This window comes from Pteropus vampyrus, unplaced genomic scaffold (assembly GCF_000151845.1).
Source record: "Pteropus vampyrus isolate Shadow unplaced genomic scaffold, Pvam_2.0 Scaffold50, whole genome shotgun sequence".
Lineage (NCBI taxonomy): Eukaryota > Metazoa > Chordata > Mammalia > Chiroptera > Pteropodidae > Pteropus > Pteropus vampyrus.
In genome coordinates, this window is record NW_011888831.1 from 6,959,713 (window position 1) to 6,976,210 (window position 16,498).

General features: G+C 51.6%; 3 protein-coding genes and 4 non-coding genes across 12 annotated transcripts; 1 reads left to right on the plus strand and 6 right to left on the minus strand.

Moving 5' to 3' along the window:
- Positions 1-394: 394 nt before the first annotated feature.
- On the minus strand, positions 395-11,254 carry NEK8 (NIMA related kinase 8). Of its 6 annotated transcripts, XM_023530564.1 has the most exons (16): positions 11,117-11,254; positions 10,054-10,208; positions 6,581-6,786; positions 6,109-6,341; positions 5,744-5,875; positions 5,073-5,281; positions 4,833-4,912; positions 4,568-4,749; positions 4,313-4,463; positions 3,817-3,893; positions 3,372-3,489; positions 2,557-2,707; positions 2,166-2,329; positions 1,901-2,059; positions 1,562-1,720; positions 395-1,172 (listed from the first exon to the last, which is right to left on the minus strand). In XM_023530564.1, exons 2-16 carry the CDS (start codon positions 10,107-10,109, stop codon positions 1,144-1,146), a joined length of 2,106 nt encoding a protein of 701 aa, XP_023386332.1. In that variant the 5' UTR covers positions 10,110-10,208; positions 11,117-11,254; the 3' UTR covers positions 395-1,143. The 6 variants fall into 6 exon arrangements, with proteins under 6 accessions (XP_023386332.1, XP_023386333.1, XP_011358253.1 ...); XM_023530565.1 differs by lacking the exon at positions 10,054-10,208 and having other exon boundaries at positions 11,117-11,241; XM_011359951.2 differs by lacking the exons at positions 10,054-10,208; positions 11,117-11,254 and adding an exon at positions 8,570-8,671 and having other exon boundaries at positions 1,995-2,059.
- TLCD1 (TLC domain containing 1) lies at positions 10,816-13,927 on the plus strand. Its single transcript, XM_011359957.2, has 4 exons — positions 10,816-11,185; positions 11,516-11,598; positions 11,681-11,763; positions 12,003-13,927. The coding sequence occupies exons 1-4, from the start codon at positions 10,992-10,994 to the stop codon at positions 12,384-12,386; spliced, it is 744 nt and encodes a 247-aa protein (XP_011358259.1). The 5' UTR covers positions 10,816-10,991; the 3' UTR covers positions 12,387-13,927.
- Positions 12,912-16,312, minus strand: RPL23A (ribosomal protein L23a). Its single transcript, XM_011359956.2, has 5 exons — positions 16,102-16,312; positions 15,301-15,484; positions 13,818-13,994; positions 13,281-13,350; positions 12,912-13,057 (listed from the first exon to the last, which is right to left on the minus strand). Exons 1-5 carry the CDS (start codon positions 16,124-16,126, stop codon positions 13,043-13,045), a joined length of 471 nt encoding a protein of 156 aa, XP_011358258.1. The 5' UTR covers positions 16,127-16,312; the 3' UTR covers positions 12,912-13,042.
- On the minus strand, positions 13,168-13,239 carry LOC111739521. Its single transcript, XR_002780287.1, has one exon. It is a non-coding gene; the product is annotated as a small nucleolar RNA Z17 (small nucleolar RNA).
- On the minus strand, positions 13,419-13,483 carry LOC111739519. Its single transcript, XR_002780285.1, has one exon. It is a non-coding gene; the product is annotated as a small nucleolar RNA SNORD42 (small nucleolar RNA).
- Positions 14,063-14,134, minus strand: LOC111739520. Its single transcript, XR_002780286.1, has one exon. It is a non-coding gene; the product is annotated as a small nucleolar RNA Z17 (small nucleolar RNA).
- Positions 15,568-15,632, minus strand: LOC111739518. The gene has a single exon (XR_002780284.1). It is a non-coding gene; the product is annotated as a small nucleolar RNA SNORD42 (small nucleolar RNA).
- Positions 16,313-16,498: the final 186 nt, after the last annotated feature.

Here is a 16,498-nt window from a genome sequence, read left to right on the forward strand (position 1 = left end):
AGAAGTCGTGGCTTCGCTTCTCCCCAGAGCTGGGGGTCCCTGACGCTGGATGGGGCGTTGAGCCCTGGAGGACGGGACGGGCCTTGCCACAAAGGTTCACTTCTTCCGAGCCAACAGCTCGGTCTCAGGGGCCACGTATCGCCCAGGAGCCCTGGGCTCCAGCTTCCAGGTGCTAGGCAGCTGAAGCCTGGCAACTAGACCCGGGGAACCCGGCTGGGGCGGGGAGGCCGGACTGGGCGCTAAGCCAGAGGAACCTCGGCCCCAACCTCAAGCTGCACCCACATTCCACCCTAGACCACGGCCCTGCAGCCGAGATCCGGCCCAGCCCAAACCCTGGAGTGTCCGGCAACTACTCCGCCCTCCTGAAGAGACCACACTCTAGGCAGGCAGCTGATTTTTTTTTTTTTTTTTTGGCAGCTGATGTTTTTATTGGCGCTATTTCCCCGTCATCTGGGAACCGGTCTGGTCTAGCCAGCTACCCTTTCCTCAACCTGTTTTGGGGGAATGGCGAGGAGTGAGGGACAACCGCCAGCAGGCATCCCCTCTGTATTATACTGAGGGCTGGGCGATGTACTCTCTACCGCAAGGAAAGAGAGGCGCTCAAAAGTTGTGCAAATCCCTGCCTCAGGATATAGGAGTGGGAGTGGTGACAGGCTCCCTCAGACCTCCCTTCCCCAGGCAATGCAGAGGCTAGGCCGCTGGAATGGCCAGTCCAGGCAGGCCCTGGCTTGCCCTGATCCAAAGTATTGAGCTGCTTTCCGGTACTTTGAGCACCATGGACACATTTTCTAACCTGGCTGGGGAAAGGGGCAAGGTCTGGATGAAGCCACAGCCACCTCTAGCCTTTCTTTGCCAAGGCTCTGAAGACCACCCAGCTTCCGAAGGTTAGATCTGGCATCCGACTCTAGCTAGGCAGGACCCTGGAAACACTGACTTAAGAAGGGGTGGGGAAGGAAAAGAGGTGTTGGGAGAATAGGGTGGATTGTTTTACATATCCAGGGCCAAAAGAAGTGGAGGGGCTTCACCCCATCGGATACAATCCAGGAGGCTGGTGGGGACAGTCGTGCCTTAGGCACCTGTACTTTTCAAGGACATTCACAGAAGTAGCAATATCAAGGTGGTCAACAGGTATATCCAGGTGCCTCATGGAGGGACTGGCTCATCTGTGATAGCTGGAAAGTACAAAAGAGAAACCCCTGCAGCCTCCCAGAGGGCAGTGCCTCTAGTGAGCATCACCCACCTCCGCTCCTACTCCCACACTGGGCCTTGGATTCTGGACCCTGCCAGACCAGAAACAGAGGTTCATACTAAACTGGGCCAGGGGGCATGAGGAGAAAGAATGCATTTGGGGTCTGGGGAGCAGTGAAGGAAGCCCTACAATGAGGCTGAAAAGCACCCAGCCTTGCCCACCCTAGGCAGGAAGCTCTGTTTTATCCCACAGCATATGCTTTCATTTGGGGGCTAAGGATGCTTTTAGTGATTTGGATTATGATCACTGGGAATGGGGGGCGGGGGCAGCTAGGTTAACCCTGTGTGGGTGAGGTGGGAAAAGTTATCTCACAGCGAACAGCCAGGAGAGTGTTTCCATGGCAACAGGACACAGAAGTCACTGTGTAAGGGTGTGTCTCATCCAGCTGCACTGGCCGAGGGAGTCCAGCATCCTCATCCCTCCTTCCCAGTCGACCTCGGGCCCCTTTGCCCCAAGAGTACACTTCACCATCTGCCAAGGAGAATCCCAAGGAGGGAAACAGGAGGAGGACACAGCTTAATGAGCAGCTGTCCTCCCAGATTGCCATACTGGCCCCAATATAAGGTTGCTAAGTCCAGCAGCCCTAAGCATGATAACCGCTCATTTCCCAAGGGCCTGTCCATACCCATCCCCATAGTGCCCACTAATCACCTGTCCCAATGGCTACAGTGAAGGCATCCCCACAGGCTACCATCGCTATCTTGATGCCCTGGAGACCTTGGACTTGACAAGGTGCCCGGCTGACCTGGCGAGCAATGGTACCCAACTGCCCATGCTGATTGCTCCCAAAAGTGTAGCAGTCACCAGACCCTATGAGAGGAGAGAGGAAAGGAAAGGAAGGAAAGATGTTTCAGCTGAGGTCCAAAGCAGGCCAAGGGAATCCACCTCTGGCCTCCTGTGTTCAGGTCCTACTCACTAGTTACAGCAGCTGAATGAGCAGTGCCCAAGTCCACACTCAGCAGGGCCTCTTGGTCCAGGGGTGCAGAACCTAGTGGTGTGAAGCTCAAAGCCTCTTCTACCTGCTGGTGGGAGGCAGGCTCCTCCCCCAGGGAGAGGTAGTCCAGGCCCAACTTGTTGAACCTGAAGGCAGAGCCAGAAGCCAAGTCCAACTGACACAGTTTGTATACACTCTCCTGCTCCCACCTATCTGGGCAGAAGCTGATGCACCAGGGGACAGATCCCACCCTGGGTTGAATCCATAGCACCCTCAGCCCTCTTCAGTTCTAACCCCTGAGGGGTTAGACAATGACAGATGGAGCATTAGCAGTCAGAAGGGCAAGGCTAGTCATCCTGGGACACCTATTTACCTGTTGCTCCCACAGGCCAGGGCTTGGCCAGGCACAGTGAGGATCATGGAGGAGTCAATACCACATAAAACCCTCTGAGCTTCCTGTCCTGGGGGTATGGGCACCTGCTGGGGGCAGCTGTGGGACTCCCTGGTGCCTAGTCCCAGCCGACCTACAAGGAGAAACCGGGATGGGGCAAGTTTGAGCTTTAGGGCTGGTGATGCCAGGATGAGGACCCACAGAGAGGTGATAACAGCATGAGTGAAGGCTGTTCCCTCTGCCTGAAATGGCCACCCTTGGCCCCTCTTTGGGTCAAAATCCTACTCTTAAGGCCCTGTTCAGATACTACCACTGCCTCCTCCAGGTGGAGTCCCTTGCCATTCCTTGGGTTCCTACACCTCTGAACCTTGGGTGGAGCCCTGATGCTGTCTGTCCTGTCATGATGATGATGTGTCATCCCTCCCTCCACCAGACTGAGTCCTCCAGGACAGGAACTCCATCTAAGTCATCTCTAGTTTCAATGCTCAGCCTGATGCTTGATACAGACAGGGCTGCAATGAATACTGTTGAATGAATGAAATCTCCCTCATTACACCATAAGCACCTGAAAGAGCGACATTTTGTTCACCCTGTCTTAGCACTCAGCACAGGGTTAGCACATACATAGTAGGTGTGCAATAAAGATTTGTGAGTGAAAAAAAAAGTGGAATCAGAAAAAAAAAAAAAAAAAAGGGAGGAGAAAACGGGCCATGGGGTGGAAGGTGAATATGAAGGGAATAAATCATGGCTGAGGTGTTGAGATCGAGCCAGAGGCTGGAACAGGCTGGAGAGCTTACCGCCATCTCCACGGCCCCAGGCAAATAGTTCTCGCTCAGTGGACAGGGCCAGCACATGAGAGGCCCCACAGGCGACCTGCACCATCTCATAGCCCAGCAGGGCCTCCACAATGGTAGGCTAGAGAGGGAGAGAAAGCAAGGGGAGACTATGGGCAAGGGGCATGGACTAAGCATCTCCCTGTAGGGAAGAAGTTGGAGGCTGCAAAATCTCATGAGATGGCTGTCTCTTTAACTCCCCCGCCCCCAACATACATACACACTACAACCACTGGGGAAGCCTGGTCTTTCTGTACTTCCCCTGATGCTGCTCAGAACAGGTGCAACTTGAACTAGAGAGACTTGTGGTTGCTGGGGATTTCCCTGCCCCCAGCCTGGTGTCAGCTCTCAGATGTGGGCTCCTTGCCATCTCCCCACTTCCTCCTCCCAAAGTACATGCAACACCCACCTGACTGATGTCATTGAAGCTGCCATGGCCTAGGCACCCATTGCTGCCGCTGCCAAAGGTCATGATGATACCTCGGTCTGGGAAGAGGGGTAGTGAGGAAAGGGAAGGGAGTGAGATTAGGCTATTTTTCCAGATAGACCAGTCCAACCGTGTGTTTGAGGAGCAAGAAAGTTAGCTGGAGGCTAGGGCTAGAAGAATGGGATAGGGGAGATAAAAGGACAGGGGTCTTTATTCCCAAGTGTGTGACTTTGGACAAATGATTTAGCCTCTAAACCTTGGTTTCCAGATCTGTCAAATGGAAATACTACTACTACTTTGCCAGGCCTGTTGTGAAGGTCAAAGAAGATTGTGTAAGTAAAACTTTGGTGCTCGATAACTAGTAGATAGAAGCATTGTTAAATGAGCGGTTCGTAAATGAATGGCGAAGAGGGAAGTTACTCTAGGGATCCCTTCTCAGAGTGGAGGTCCCCACAGAGTAGTCTCCAGAAGGGCTCACCTGTCAGGCAGGCCGTGAAGAGGTCCCCACAGGCCACGTGCTTGATGGTCACCCCCGACTGGCCCTCCAGGAAACGTGAGACAAACTGAGGCTGCTGCTGCACCACTGCCCCTGGGAGAAGGGCACCCGCTCCAGCACCTAGGGGTGGAGCCTGCGGACAGGGTTGAGGAGAAGGGAGGGAATGGGAGGGGCCGGAGTGCCTCCTTTTCTTACAGGGACTCACCCCCCACTCCAGGCCCACCCCAGCCTGCTCACCTCCCACAGGATGAGGCGCCCAGAGCGTGTGACGCCGGCCTTCTGCGTGCGCCCAGCGGCCACCTGGACCACCTCTGTGTTGAGCATTGGCAGCCGCAGTGGGGTACTGAGCCCACCACCCCAAGCATAAACTGATGACAGAGGTGGTGGAATTGCTGGCTGTGCAGGTCCCCGGGGGACACCTGTGGGAACAGCTCATCAGGTCTATTAAACTGATGGGAATGGCATGGTGTCTAAGGGAACCCGGAAGGTCCAATGGACTTACCCCTGCAGCGGGTGCTGGTGGTCCTGCTCCCTGTGCTGCCTGGGGTTATGGGTGGCCCAGTGGCCAGGGACTTCTCTGCTCTGTGGGATAGATGGAGGCCTCAGGACAGGGACCCTCCCTGGCATTCCCACATGCAAAAATGGAGGACTTGCCCTAGGGTCCCCTCTGCCCTAGGCTTACTGTGCTCCCACTGGGCGTCCCCTTCTGCCCAGGGCCCCCTCCCCTACTCCCTGCACAGGCCTTCGCATGCGGACACTGCCCACGTCGGTGTGGAGGTTGAGGAGGGCGCGGATGCAGAGGGGCTGTGCCATGATATGGCTGAGCGGGGGCCGCTGTGCTGGCTCTAGGCTGAGCAGACTCAAGACCAGCTGGCGCAGCTCAGGGCTGTAACGGTCAGAGATGGGCGCAAAGGTACCGCTCATGATCTTCAGCACCAGTGCTGGCAGGTTCTATGAAGGCACCAAGTTTTGGGGTTGGCAAGAGTCTCAGCAGCACCCCCAGCTTGAGCCCCAGCCCCTCGTCTGATGAGCAGTCACCGCTCTGTGCTCAGGAGCCTTTAGTCTGGTGAGGGGACTCCCAGGATAATGGAGGACCTGAAATCTATCAAGAACCTCTGACAGGGGAGCTGTAGCTATGTCTTCAGAAACCTCAGGTTGTTGCGAAAATTTAAGTCTTGCCCTTAAGAGGGTCTCCAATCTAATGAGAGAGCCCTGCAGGGGGTACCCAAGCCTTACCCTCAAGAACCCATACTGTGAGGGATGCCAAAGCCCTGCCCTGGGGTAATCCATGAGTCTGCTAAGGGTGACATGACTCAGCCACAAGAGAAGAAACATAGAAGCAGTTGTTGCTGAGGACTTCAGGGGAAGTGAGCTACAGATTTCTCAGTTGTCCCCTTGAGGGTGCTTACTCACCGCAGCCTCAAAGGCCCTCTTGAGGCTGGCCAGCTCATAGAGGACACAGCCCAGGGCCCAGATGTCACTCTTCTGGTTGTAGGGCTTGCCCTCACACAGTTCAGGGGAGATGTAGCATGGAGTACCCACCACCTGCAGGAGGGAAGCTGATATTACAGCCCAGGGAAGGAAGACCAAGGGCTTTGCCCACAGACCCATTTGGAGAATTCTCCCCCACGTAGGCCAAAGTGCTTCCTCCTGCAGGACCACCCAGCCGAGGGCTAAAGGGCTAAGGTCTTGGGGGGTGGGGTGGGAGATAGGGTTGCAGAGTGGGCCTTGGCCCTCAAAACCTCTAGCACCCTTGAGTCCCCTCCATGCCCAGGCACCGTGTAGGCCTTGCTCTTGCTGCTAAGGATCTTGGAGATGCCAAAGTCACCGATCTTAACAACCATGCGGTGTTTGTCAAGAAGGATGTTTTGGGTCTTGAGGTCCCGATGCAGGATGAGGTGGGTGTGCACATGATGCAGTGCGAGCAGGATCTGCACAAAGAAGTGCAGGATGGTCTCCTCCTCCAGCAGGGAATTACAGCGCTTTTGGATGAACTCAGCCAGGGTGCCACCTGCAGCAGCAAGGGACAAGTCAAGATCCAGTCTTTTCCAAGCCTGAGACTTTCCTTTTATGAAACTAAAGACTCAGACAGAGCAAGGGCCTGCCAGCATCACACTATGGGGGTCAGAACTCTATACTTCTGACCCTCAGCCAAGCCCATTCCAAGGAGGGAAACTGGCTGATCAGTGTCTGCCTGTCCTAGAGATGAGAGGCCCTTGGTGCCAGGCCAGTGCAAGGAGGCTGGCCCACCTGGTGCATATTCCATGGCAATCATGAGGGCCTTGTCCTCCAGGAAGTTCTCATAATACTCAATGACATTGGGGTGGTTGAGCAGCTTGAGGACCTGGCACTCATTTTGGGCTGCCTGACGCTCTTCCTTGGTCATCTGCTCCACTGGGATCTGCTTGATGATCACCAGCTTCTGGTCTGCCTTGCGCAGGCACAGGTGCACAATCCTGAAGATACAGAATATAGCAGTAACAGGTGAGCCGCTAGCCACATATCAGGCTGGGTAGACCTGATAACTGGATGGCAACTAGACTTAAGAGAGGGGAATGGCACCTAGACTAAAGAGGCCATCTACCTAAGTGCACAGAACCCTGAGTTTAGGAATGGGGAGGACAAACCAAACTCTGTGAGACTCAGTTTCACCACAGGCACAATGAGGCAAAGTTAGTCTTCATTTCTCTAAGTTTCCACAGACTCTGAAGTTAGCTTCCTGGGTTCAAATCCTGGCTCCTCTTACTAGTTATCTGGTCTTGGATTATGTGACATTATCATTTGGAAAAAAGAACTGACCTCAGCACTGTCGAGAGGATCAAATAAGAAAATGCATGTAAGGCACTTAGCACAATGCCTGGCACATCAAAAATGCACAATGAGTAGAAGTCATTCATACTATTATTTTCTTCCAAGTCTGTAGTCAGTGTCCATAAAAGCAGGGTTCTTGTTCCTTCTTATTCACTACTATATCCCTAGTGCATAACCTAGTACATACCCCAGCACATAGTAGGAGCTCAATAAGTATCTACTGAATGAATGAACTATAAGATGATCATCTAAGTATCAATTTTATATCTCCAAAGCAGGCCTCTCTTCTGAGGCCAATTCCTATATCCAACTGCCTGTTTTGCATCTCTACCTGAATGGCTCACGAGCATCTTAAATTTTAACAAATTCAAAATAAAACTCTTGATTCCTGTTCCCCAAATCTTCAGTCTCTTCTATCTCAGCAAATAACACCACCATCCTCCAGTTATTAAAATCAGACACCTGAAAATCATGCCAGAATCTTTCCTCCATTTCACACTAATACATCAGTAAATCCTGCTTCTACCTCCAAAATATTGTGAACCCATTTATTTCCGTGTCCTCTGCTATAACTGCTGGCCCAATCATTTCTTGCCTAAAATACTGAAACAGCCTTCAAAAATGGTCCCTTTCACTCTTGTCGCTGTCAAATCTAAGTTCTACATACACAGCAGCCAGAGTGATATTTTAAAAATGGAAATCATATCAAGACTTTATCTTTTGCTTAAACCTCTTCCCTATACACAGCAAATAAATTCAAAACCTTTACCTGAGCCTACAAGACTATAATCTGGTCCCTGCCCTCACATTTTATAGCATTCTTTACCTTGTCCACTACATTCCAATTATACTGGTCTTTTTCTCAGTTCCTTGAATACTCTGAATTTTTTCACACGTGAAGACATATGCTGTTTCCACCACCCGAAAAGCTGTGCCTTCACCGTCAGACTGGTCCTCATGCCTCAAGTCTTAGCTTTAAACTTCACCTCTCAGAGAAATTTTCCTTGACCACCCTAAATAAGTACTTCCCTGGTGTTGTACCCTATTCTCGCAACTTAATAACTGTTTTAACAATGTCTCGTTTGTTGTAAATTTTTCCTATACTATGTAAGCTCCGAGAGCTATTTTGGTCTTAACTGTATACCCAGCGCCAAGATACGGACATGTATAGTTGGCGCTCAATATTTGTTGAAGGAATGAGTCAGGAATCAAAGAAAAGAACTCTGCAGAGGCTCTTAGGCTCGCTGGGGGCGTGACCTCTTTAAGGCGGAGTCTCCTAGCCGGGACTGGGGCCGGAAGCCTGGGCGGGGCTTCCAAGAGTGGACGCCCACGCCGCGGGGCGGGGCTAACCGGGCAGCATTTCTCGGACAGAATTGGGGTTTATCTTCCCTCTCCCGGAGTAGTTTCCCCCCAAGAGCCCTGGCTCACCCGAAGGCACCTCTCCCCACCACTCGGATCCGCTCGTACTTCTCCATCTCATTTCTCAGCCACATTTCCGGAACCCCCACACACCCAGACGTGGCGCGTGCGCGGACCCGCCCACTCTAGAGCCACGCCCCCTACACAGCAAGATAATTGAGGGGCGGGACAACTAGACCTAGGTGTTGCTAAAGCTTCACATCTCTGATGATTTGCATCGTTCCTGCAACCCCAATCCGGAGGACCCAAGGAAGGAATGGAGTGACATGCCATTTTTTGGCGCACTTCGCAAAGGTCTGCATGGTACCAGTCACTTCCCACAGTAGTGGCCGCTTCCGGCTCTCGCAAAGCTTCCTTAGACCCGAGGGGTGCCCGGCGCAGGCCGAGTGAGGGTGGGGAGCGAAGGCCGACCTCTCTGGGCCCCTCTTTGCCCACTAGTAACGCTGTTTCGGAAAGAGAGCAGATCCTCATTAGCACGCAAACAATAAACACCAAAACCGAACCGAGAGCATCCGAGCTCCCCGTCTGTGAGGCAGGGAGCACGATTAGTTTCGTGTTTGCCTAGGGAGGGACCGGGGAAACCCCGACCTGTGGAAATTGATTCACCTAGGGAGGATGTGACACGGTCTCCTGGCTGTTCCAACTAGTGAAAACTGTGCTTGTCATCACTCTCAACTCTCAGGTGCACATACAGAGCAATGCAGCAGAGTAATCTGCCTTCAACGCTCAACTATGGAGAACCTCCTTAGGGGCAGATGGGAGAGAAGTGGACCACTATCTGAAAGCATCAAGGAAGAGGAAAGACAGCCCTTTGGCAGATACGGGTTTAAGGCTTCTGCCCAGCGGTAAGGGGCTGGTTAGTACGATTGTTCAGAGTCTTGACCCGAAAAGAGTTTAATTCCAGGTGTCTCCCTGGCACCTCCTGCTCTGCGTGAGTCCATAAAAGCTCAGTTAAGCAGCAAGAAGATAGTGCTTAGCTAAGGTACAGCGTCCCTATTTCTGAGCGGGTGAGGCATACGAGGACTGGGATGTTTATCTTCTGCTCCCACCCCTCGAAAGGGTGCCCAAACCTCCCCACTGGAATGACCACTAAAAGGGCCCCAAGAGTCCCCTCAGAAAGTTCAGGTCGTGTTGGCTGGCGGACAAAGCTGCCCTGTGAGCAAAGGGGAACGCAGAGAGGAAAGCCACTCCCCCGAGAAACTCGTGCTCTCACCAGAAACTGATCGGGTCTTGATTGACACAGGAGTCCCTCAGAGGTTAATGTGTAACCTTGGAGCCATCAGGCGAGGCAGAGCAAACACGCAAACCTATTGGCTCTTGGGTCTCTGGCACGTAAGGTTTCTGGCTTTTCTTCCCTCTCAAAACACTTTTTCTCTCGCCCCCCAACTCCTCCCACCCTCACTTTTCCCATCTCCACCTCTTACTCCCGACTGGCTCTTAGCCGCTCTGTTCGCCATAGTCCGGCTAGCTACCTCTCCCCCAAAAGTAACCACCTTGTTCCTTTGAAGGTGGGAGGGGATCCCACGCCATGGTGAAGACAGGCTGACATCTAGTGGCCACAGCTGCAACTACTCCAGGCCACTGGCCTGAAGAGTGAGGGTCACTGAAGCTGCCTGGACAAATGAGCCGTCTTCCCCGCTTCAGCTTCCTGGGAGCCGGGCGAAGAGAGGTGGGATTGTCTGAGGGAGGATTGTGACAGCAGCTCGGCCCCAGGAGCCCCTGAGCGGGCTGGAAGGAGGGGTAGTGATGGGTTAGTTAAGTTTCTAGGCACCGGCTCGGTGCGATAGAGGCAGGTAAACACGTCGGTCTCTAGCCTGAAGAAGCTAGTGATCCAATGGAAGAACAGGGTCTGGGCAGAGATCACTGTCCGAGGCGGGGCTCCGACCCGTCCCCAGGACCCAGGTTTAAAGTACGTGGTTGTGTGACGGGTCCTGCCCAGCTTTGCCCAGAAAGGAGTTGAGGGCGGAGAGTTCTCGCAATACCCGCCCAGGCTGGGGAGCCATTGGCCTCGGGGAAAGTGGGGACGCGGGTTAATGAAGCTAAGCGAGCGAGTCGGGAGGCGCCAGCGAGAGATGCCTCCGCAGGGGCGCCCCAGAACACCCCTTTTTCTCTCGAAGTCTATGGATTCCAGGCGGGGCGCAGGAGGCCCCCGCCCCCGGGAAATGGGGATAGCGCCCTCGGCGCTGCAGAGACGCCGGAGGGGCGGGGGCAGGCGGATTGGGCGGGGCGGGGGCGCCAGCGACTAGGGGCGGGGGCAGAGGCCCGCTGGGAGGGGCGGGAGGAGCAAAGGGGCCTAGAGAGCTCTGTGAAAAACTGTGAGGCTGGCGGCCCGCAGGCGAGGCATCCTGGTTGGACTGGCCCGAAAGGGAGTCCAGTTTCCCGAAGAGGCTGAGGCGGCCGCCTAGAGTTCGGACAGACAGGAAGGGCCAGCATGTCCTTACTGCTGCACCCCGCCCTGCTGCTGCTCCTGGGCGCCACGCTGACCTTCCGGGCGCTCCGGCGCGCGCTCTGTCGCCTGCCTCTGCCCGCACACGTGCGCGCCGACCCCCTGCGTACCTGGCGCTGGCGCAATCTACTCGTCTCCTTCGTCCACTCCATTGTGTCAGGGATCTGGGCGCTGCTGTGGTGAGTGAAGGACCGGGGGAGTGAAGGTGGCTAAGGAATTCTGCCCTTACTCTCCCAGTCACTCACGCGGGGGGGTGGGAGGGGTGGCGCCGAGGCCATGCAGTCTCACGATTCCTTGTCTGGAATGCTAGCCAATCGGGAGCGGCAGCGGCCCCAGAGGAAGGGAACCTCACCTGGGAAACGGGAAACACCTGGGTTTCAGCGAGCCCCTACTCGCTTCCCAGTTAGTCAACAGAGCCAGTCCAGACTCCCCGGTACTGGCAAGGGTAATGGAGTTGAGGGTACTTAGGAAGGGAAAGATGAGCTCCTGCCTTCTTCCCTCCCTTCAAGTATATGGCAGACCCCCGAAATGCTGGTGGACATTGAGATGGCATGGTCGCTTTCTGGCTATCTGCTCGTTTGCTTCTCTACAGGTAAGCCTTGCCCAGTAAGCATTCTGTAGGTGGAATTTCCTGTTCAACCTCTTCATAACCTCTTGCCCCATTCCTCCGCTAGGGTATTTCATCCATGACACGGTGGACATCGTGGTTAGCCACCAGGCTGAGGCATCTTGGGAATACCTCGTCCATCATGTCATGGTGAGAAACATGGGATGTAGTATATAGGCCCGGTGCTAGCAACTTTAGCCCTTTCTGACCCTCAGAAAGGGTAGAACTGTATTTTAACCCAATTTCCACCCTATGTCTTACATCTTCCCATGCTAGGATGCTGAGGATCCTATGTGCCCTTGGTTCACTATTTGAGGCCAGCAATCCATAGCCTCACCTACTACCCTTAAACAGACATTTCCTAATTTGTTTTCTCCCTTGCCCTCTAGGCCCTGACTGCCTTCTTTTCAGGCATCTTTTGGAACCGTTTTGTAGGTGGGGGTGTCCTAACACTGCTGGTAGAAGTCAGCAACATCTTCCTCACTATCCGCATGATGATGAAGATCAGCAATGCCCAGGATCACCTCCTCTACCGGATCAACAAGTATGTCAACTTGGTTGTGTATTTTTTCTTCCGCCTGGCCCCTCAAGTCTACCTCACCCATTTCTTCCTGCAATATGTGGGCCAGAGGACACTGGGCACCTTTCTACTGGGTGTCCTGATCATGCTAGACATCATGATTCTCATCTACTTTTCCCGCCTCCTCCGCTCGGACTTCTGCCCTGAACGTGTGCCCAGCCAACAACACAAAGACAAATTCTTGACAGAGTGAGAGGCAGAGCCTGGGACTTGTGGCAAGGACAGCAAACACAATCAAGGAGCAGAGCCTCACATAAACTGAGATGTGGCTTGGCCTCAAACCCGGGGAACTCAACCTTTCCACCTTTCAAGCCTGCACCACTATTGAAAACGCTAATGAAAGCACTCTGAAGTCCTTGTCCTTTCTTGGGCAAGAGGTGAGGGAAGCAGAAAGACCGGTTGGACATGGTAGTTGGGTGTGGGGACAAGGTGGACAAGGTACTACCTGAAAGGCAGGCAACCCACAGTCCTGAAATGGATGCTAATGAAAACTCTGGGTATTGGTTTCATATAAAGCCTCTTCCAGGGACAAAGGAATGGGATTCTTATGAAACTTCTTGTTCTCTTATCCCTATGATGGAAACAAGTTCTAGTGGTCCTGGGACTACTAACCCTAGTCTGGGTCACAAATATCTGCTTTTTGAGCTCCCACTGCCAGGAATGTAACAAATATGAAATGATAGTGCTGAGTGTTCCAACAAGGTAAGTAGACCTAGAGTCTTGACCAAACTCCATTATTTATTTATAGTGTGTATACATCGCAGTATGACCTCTCCTCCAGCCCCATCAGAAATTGACATAAACATAGTGAAAAATTTTTATATTTAGAATTAGCCAGCTGGACTGAGTTTAGATGATCCCAATCTGAAAAACAAAAGGGAGCTTTGTTACTGAGAGTTGAAGATTAAGCTGGAATGTCACGGTTTAAAAGCAAAATGTGGGCACAGGGTAGGACCTACTAAGGATAGGGGTGCAGTGCAGTCAGTCAGTTAAGACTAGTCAGCAAAAATCAGGCTTTGGTCAAAAACAGACTCATCATTTGCACCCAGGGGTGAGTATTAAGGAGTTCATAGCAAAAGCAGCTTACTTTGTTGGCAACATCCAAAGCATCATAGTCGGGAGCCAGCCGAACATATGCCTTCTTCTCTCCATCAGGCCTAGGGTGGAAAAGAAAGGCTTAATCACTGCCGCCCTCATTGCTCCCATACTGTCCCCCAATCTTCTGGCACATCAGTGGTTCCTTTGTTCATGTCATTCTTTTCTAAAGAGTTATTTTTCCATCATCTGTGCAGAGGAGGATAAGGAAGCCACTAAGCTACTAAGCCAATTCTTTTTTATGGGAAGCACCACAGAACATTTAAATCCAGGTAATCTGACATAAATTGTATCTTACTCTAGTGCCTGCCTCTGTCTAGAGGTAGGGATCAAGAAAATGAGTGCCAACCCCTTAAATCAAAGCCTAGAGGCAGGACAGCTATTGAGTCTTCCAAAGTCTATAATTTCTCAAGAATTGCACACTGTGAAACCTATTTCTGACCTCCAAAGCAGTATCCAGGAATTTTAAGCCATTCAAGTTTCCTGGATCTTGAGTGAGGCCCTAGCCATCCCATGGGGCCCCACTTACCTGATCAGGGTGTTGACTTTGGCCACATCAATGTCATAGAGCTTCTTCACAGCCTGTTTGATCTGGTGCTTATTGGCCTTGACATCCACAATAAACACAAGTGTATTGTTGTCTTCTATCTTCTTCATGGCTGACTCAGTAGTCAGGGGGAATTTGATGATAGCATAGTGGTCAAGCCTGGAGGAAGTAAAATGGGGTCACCTGGCCTGAGCCTAATAGAATGACAGGCCCTCTTTTGGAGCCCAGGTGCATCAGACAATGAGGTAGCAATCATTTTTGTCAGACTTTGGTCGCTAAACAGTGTCATCATCTGCACCCTGAAACCCATGGGCCTGGAGCCTCAGCCCGAGAGCGAAACCATGTGTACTTTCTTCCACTTGAAGGGCTTTCATCCTTTAAGTGATTAAAGAATCATCTTTGAGTTCCAGACCCCTTTCATTCTTTGACCTCGACATTTCTAGAGGGCAAATTTCTGGATAAAATTTGAGACTTGAAGAGTTTAAGCAACTTATCCCAAGAATATAAAGCTAGACTATAGCATCTTGAAACCCAAGTTAGGGTTCCAAAGAATACTGGTACTTCCTTGAGGCTGCATAGACCATTTCTGCCCGCTTTAGTTGGTGAAAACTGGCTTGAGGGCCATCAAGTCTACAGAGCAAGTTTTTATTTACAGCTCAAGTTAAACCTACAGTGGCTTGAACATACCTAAACACAGCTTTCCCCCTGAAATTCAGAGAAGCAAGGCTCTATTCACAGACACTACCTTCCCATTCTGAAGCTCAAGGTCAGGCCTCAACCTCTCATTACACTAAATTCTAGATCCAAATGGTAAAGTCTGTCCACAGACACAAACCACTCTCCTGTCTTTTACTTAGGAAGCAGTAAGGGTAGCAGAAACCTATTGATAGCAACTACTACCATGACTCTACTCTCACCTGTGGTCCCTAAGGTCAGTTATAAGCAACATGATGCCAAAACAGTCAATAACTCTTTTTACCCATTTCCCCCTACCCATTACCTGAGTGTAAAAATTGAGTGAATGAAGCTTCCATATACTGTTGCAAGCCTTTACTGGCCAGTACAGATGAATCTATCTCCTTAATCAACCTAGAATGATCCCATAGCCTCACCCTCAAAGACTACTCCCTACAGCAACAGGTGCTATGAAGAACAAACTAAACTTGAGACTCCGAAACAAAGAATATTTAAGTCCTACTTTATACTCCTAAGAAAGTGGACTTTAAAACCAACAACATATAAAGTGATAATTAACCTAACAACCTTAGCAGTAACTCTAGGTTGTTTTAAACAATTCTTGCCAATATTGCAAAAATGTCTCATCTTGTTCTTATTAAATACAGCATTAACAATCTCACACCCCCACTAGAGAAGCATATTAAGTATCAACATGTTTTTAAGAAACCATGTTCCAATTTTGGTAAATTTAGTAACTATCTTTTCAATGGTATAGGGGAGTACTGACTTGTTTCTCCGGGGGGCGCTCTTCCGAGGATATTTGGGTTGTCTTCGGAGCCGTAGTGTCTTGGGCCGTCGGAAGGTGGGTGATGTGCGTATCTTCTTTTTTTTGTGGCTGTGGACGCCTTTCAGCACTGCTTTCTTTGCCTTCAAAGCCTTTGCTTTGGCTTCGGCTTTAGGAGGGGCAGGGGCTGAGAGAAGAAAATGAGGGTGCGGGATTCAGAAATCGATCACTTCCGGCCTTAAGACCGGTAGTGGGCGCCCCACGCCATTTGTGCATCAGCGGTTCCTTTGAAGACATCACGTCTCAGGTGTTTAAAATTTTTCCATCATATGCACGATATTGGGGCAAACTTGGAGTAACGCTAGGATACGACATAGAAAAAGGTAACAGTGATCGAAAGCTTGATATTTGCTAGGATGTGTGCTAGTTTCATATATGCCATCGCACACCCATCCTAGGAGAGTATATAGTTCCTTCTAACACTGGGGATAAAAAAAAAAGTTAAGGGCCCTGATTCCTTAGTTTTGGAGACATGTAGTTCAGGCCTGTGAATGCGTGTAGCTCCCAGAGCGAACTATGTCAGCTTGCCTCCCCAACCCCCCTCACTAAAACCCAGCCTATGCGGCTAGGCCCACGCGCGCCGCAGCGTGGCCAGAGCGCCGGGAGCAGCTCCGGAGCAGAGACACCCTATGTCTCAGCCCAGCCATAGTCCTTTCAGTTCGTTCACTCTGCGGGGATCCCAGGCCAGTCAGCTGTGGCTCCCCTAACCCTAGCCCCAGCCCCAGCCCCAGCCCCAGCACACACCTTCCTTCTTCGCTTTCGGCGCCATCTTTGTGAAAAGGGTTCCCCAGACCCATTCCCATGGGCTTATAGAACCAAGTCTCACCGAAGACTCGCGATGTCTCTTACTTAAAGTTGATTGGGTAATGTGTATCGCGGTGCCCGCCGGGAATGGTAGTTAAATTTTGTGTCCTCGTGAGGGATTACGCATGCGCCGTTCCTTCTTTCGTTAAAAAAAACACTAAAGACTCTTGGGGGTTGTAGTTTTTGGAGTCATCAGTTTATGCGGTGTCGGACAAATGGTGTAGCGGGCGGCCGCTTGGTTCTCATTCTGAGCGTTTCCCATCTTGAGCAACTTCAGGGAAGAAGATTACGTTCACAGGAGACAGTAACACTGCAAACTGGAATGAATATAGTTAGA

Bases quoted from the DNA above. Each gene is read 5' to 3' on its own strand.
- NEK8 (XM_011359950.2), bottom strand. From the start codon at position 8,634: ATGTGGCTGAGAAATGAGATGGAGAAGTACGAGCGGATCCGAGTGGTG. The intron at 3,894-4,312 runs GTGAGCCCTTCT...CCCTCTTCCCAG, and splicing joins CTTCACGGCCTGCCTGACAG to ACCGAGGTATCATCATGACC. The intron at 2,330-2,556 runs GTAAATAGGTGT...CTCTGCCTTCAG, and splicing joins CTGGCCTGTGGGAGCAACAG to GTTCAACAAGTTGGGCCTGG.
- TLCD1 (XM_011359957.2), top strand. From the start codon at position 10,992: ATGTCCTTACTGCTGCACCCCGCCCTGCTGCTGCTCCTGGGCGCCACG. The intron at 11,186-11,515 runs GTGAGTGAAGGA...CCTCCCTTCAAG, and splicing joins GGGATCTGGGCGCTGCTGTG to TATATGGCAGACCCCCGAAA. The intron at 11,764-12,002 runs GTGAGAAACATG...CTTGCCCTCTAG, and splicing joins ACCTCGTCCATCATGTCATG to GCCCTGACTGCCTTCTTTTC.
- RPL23A (XM_011359956.2), bottom strand. From the start codon at position 16,126: ATGGCGCCGAAAGCGAAGAAGGAAG. The intron at 15,485-16,101 runs GTGTGTGCTGGG...TTCTTCTCTCAG, and splicing joins GCCGAAAGCGAAGAAGGAAG to CCCCTGCCCCTCCTAAAGCC. The intron at 13,351-13,817 runs GTAAGTGGGGCC...TTTCCACCCTAG, and splicing joins AAAGTCAACACCCTGATCAG to GCCTGATGGAGAGAAGAAGG.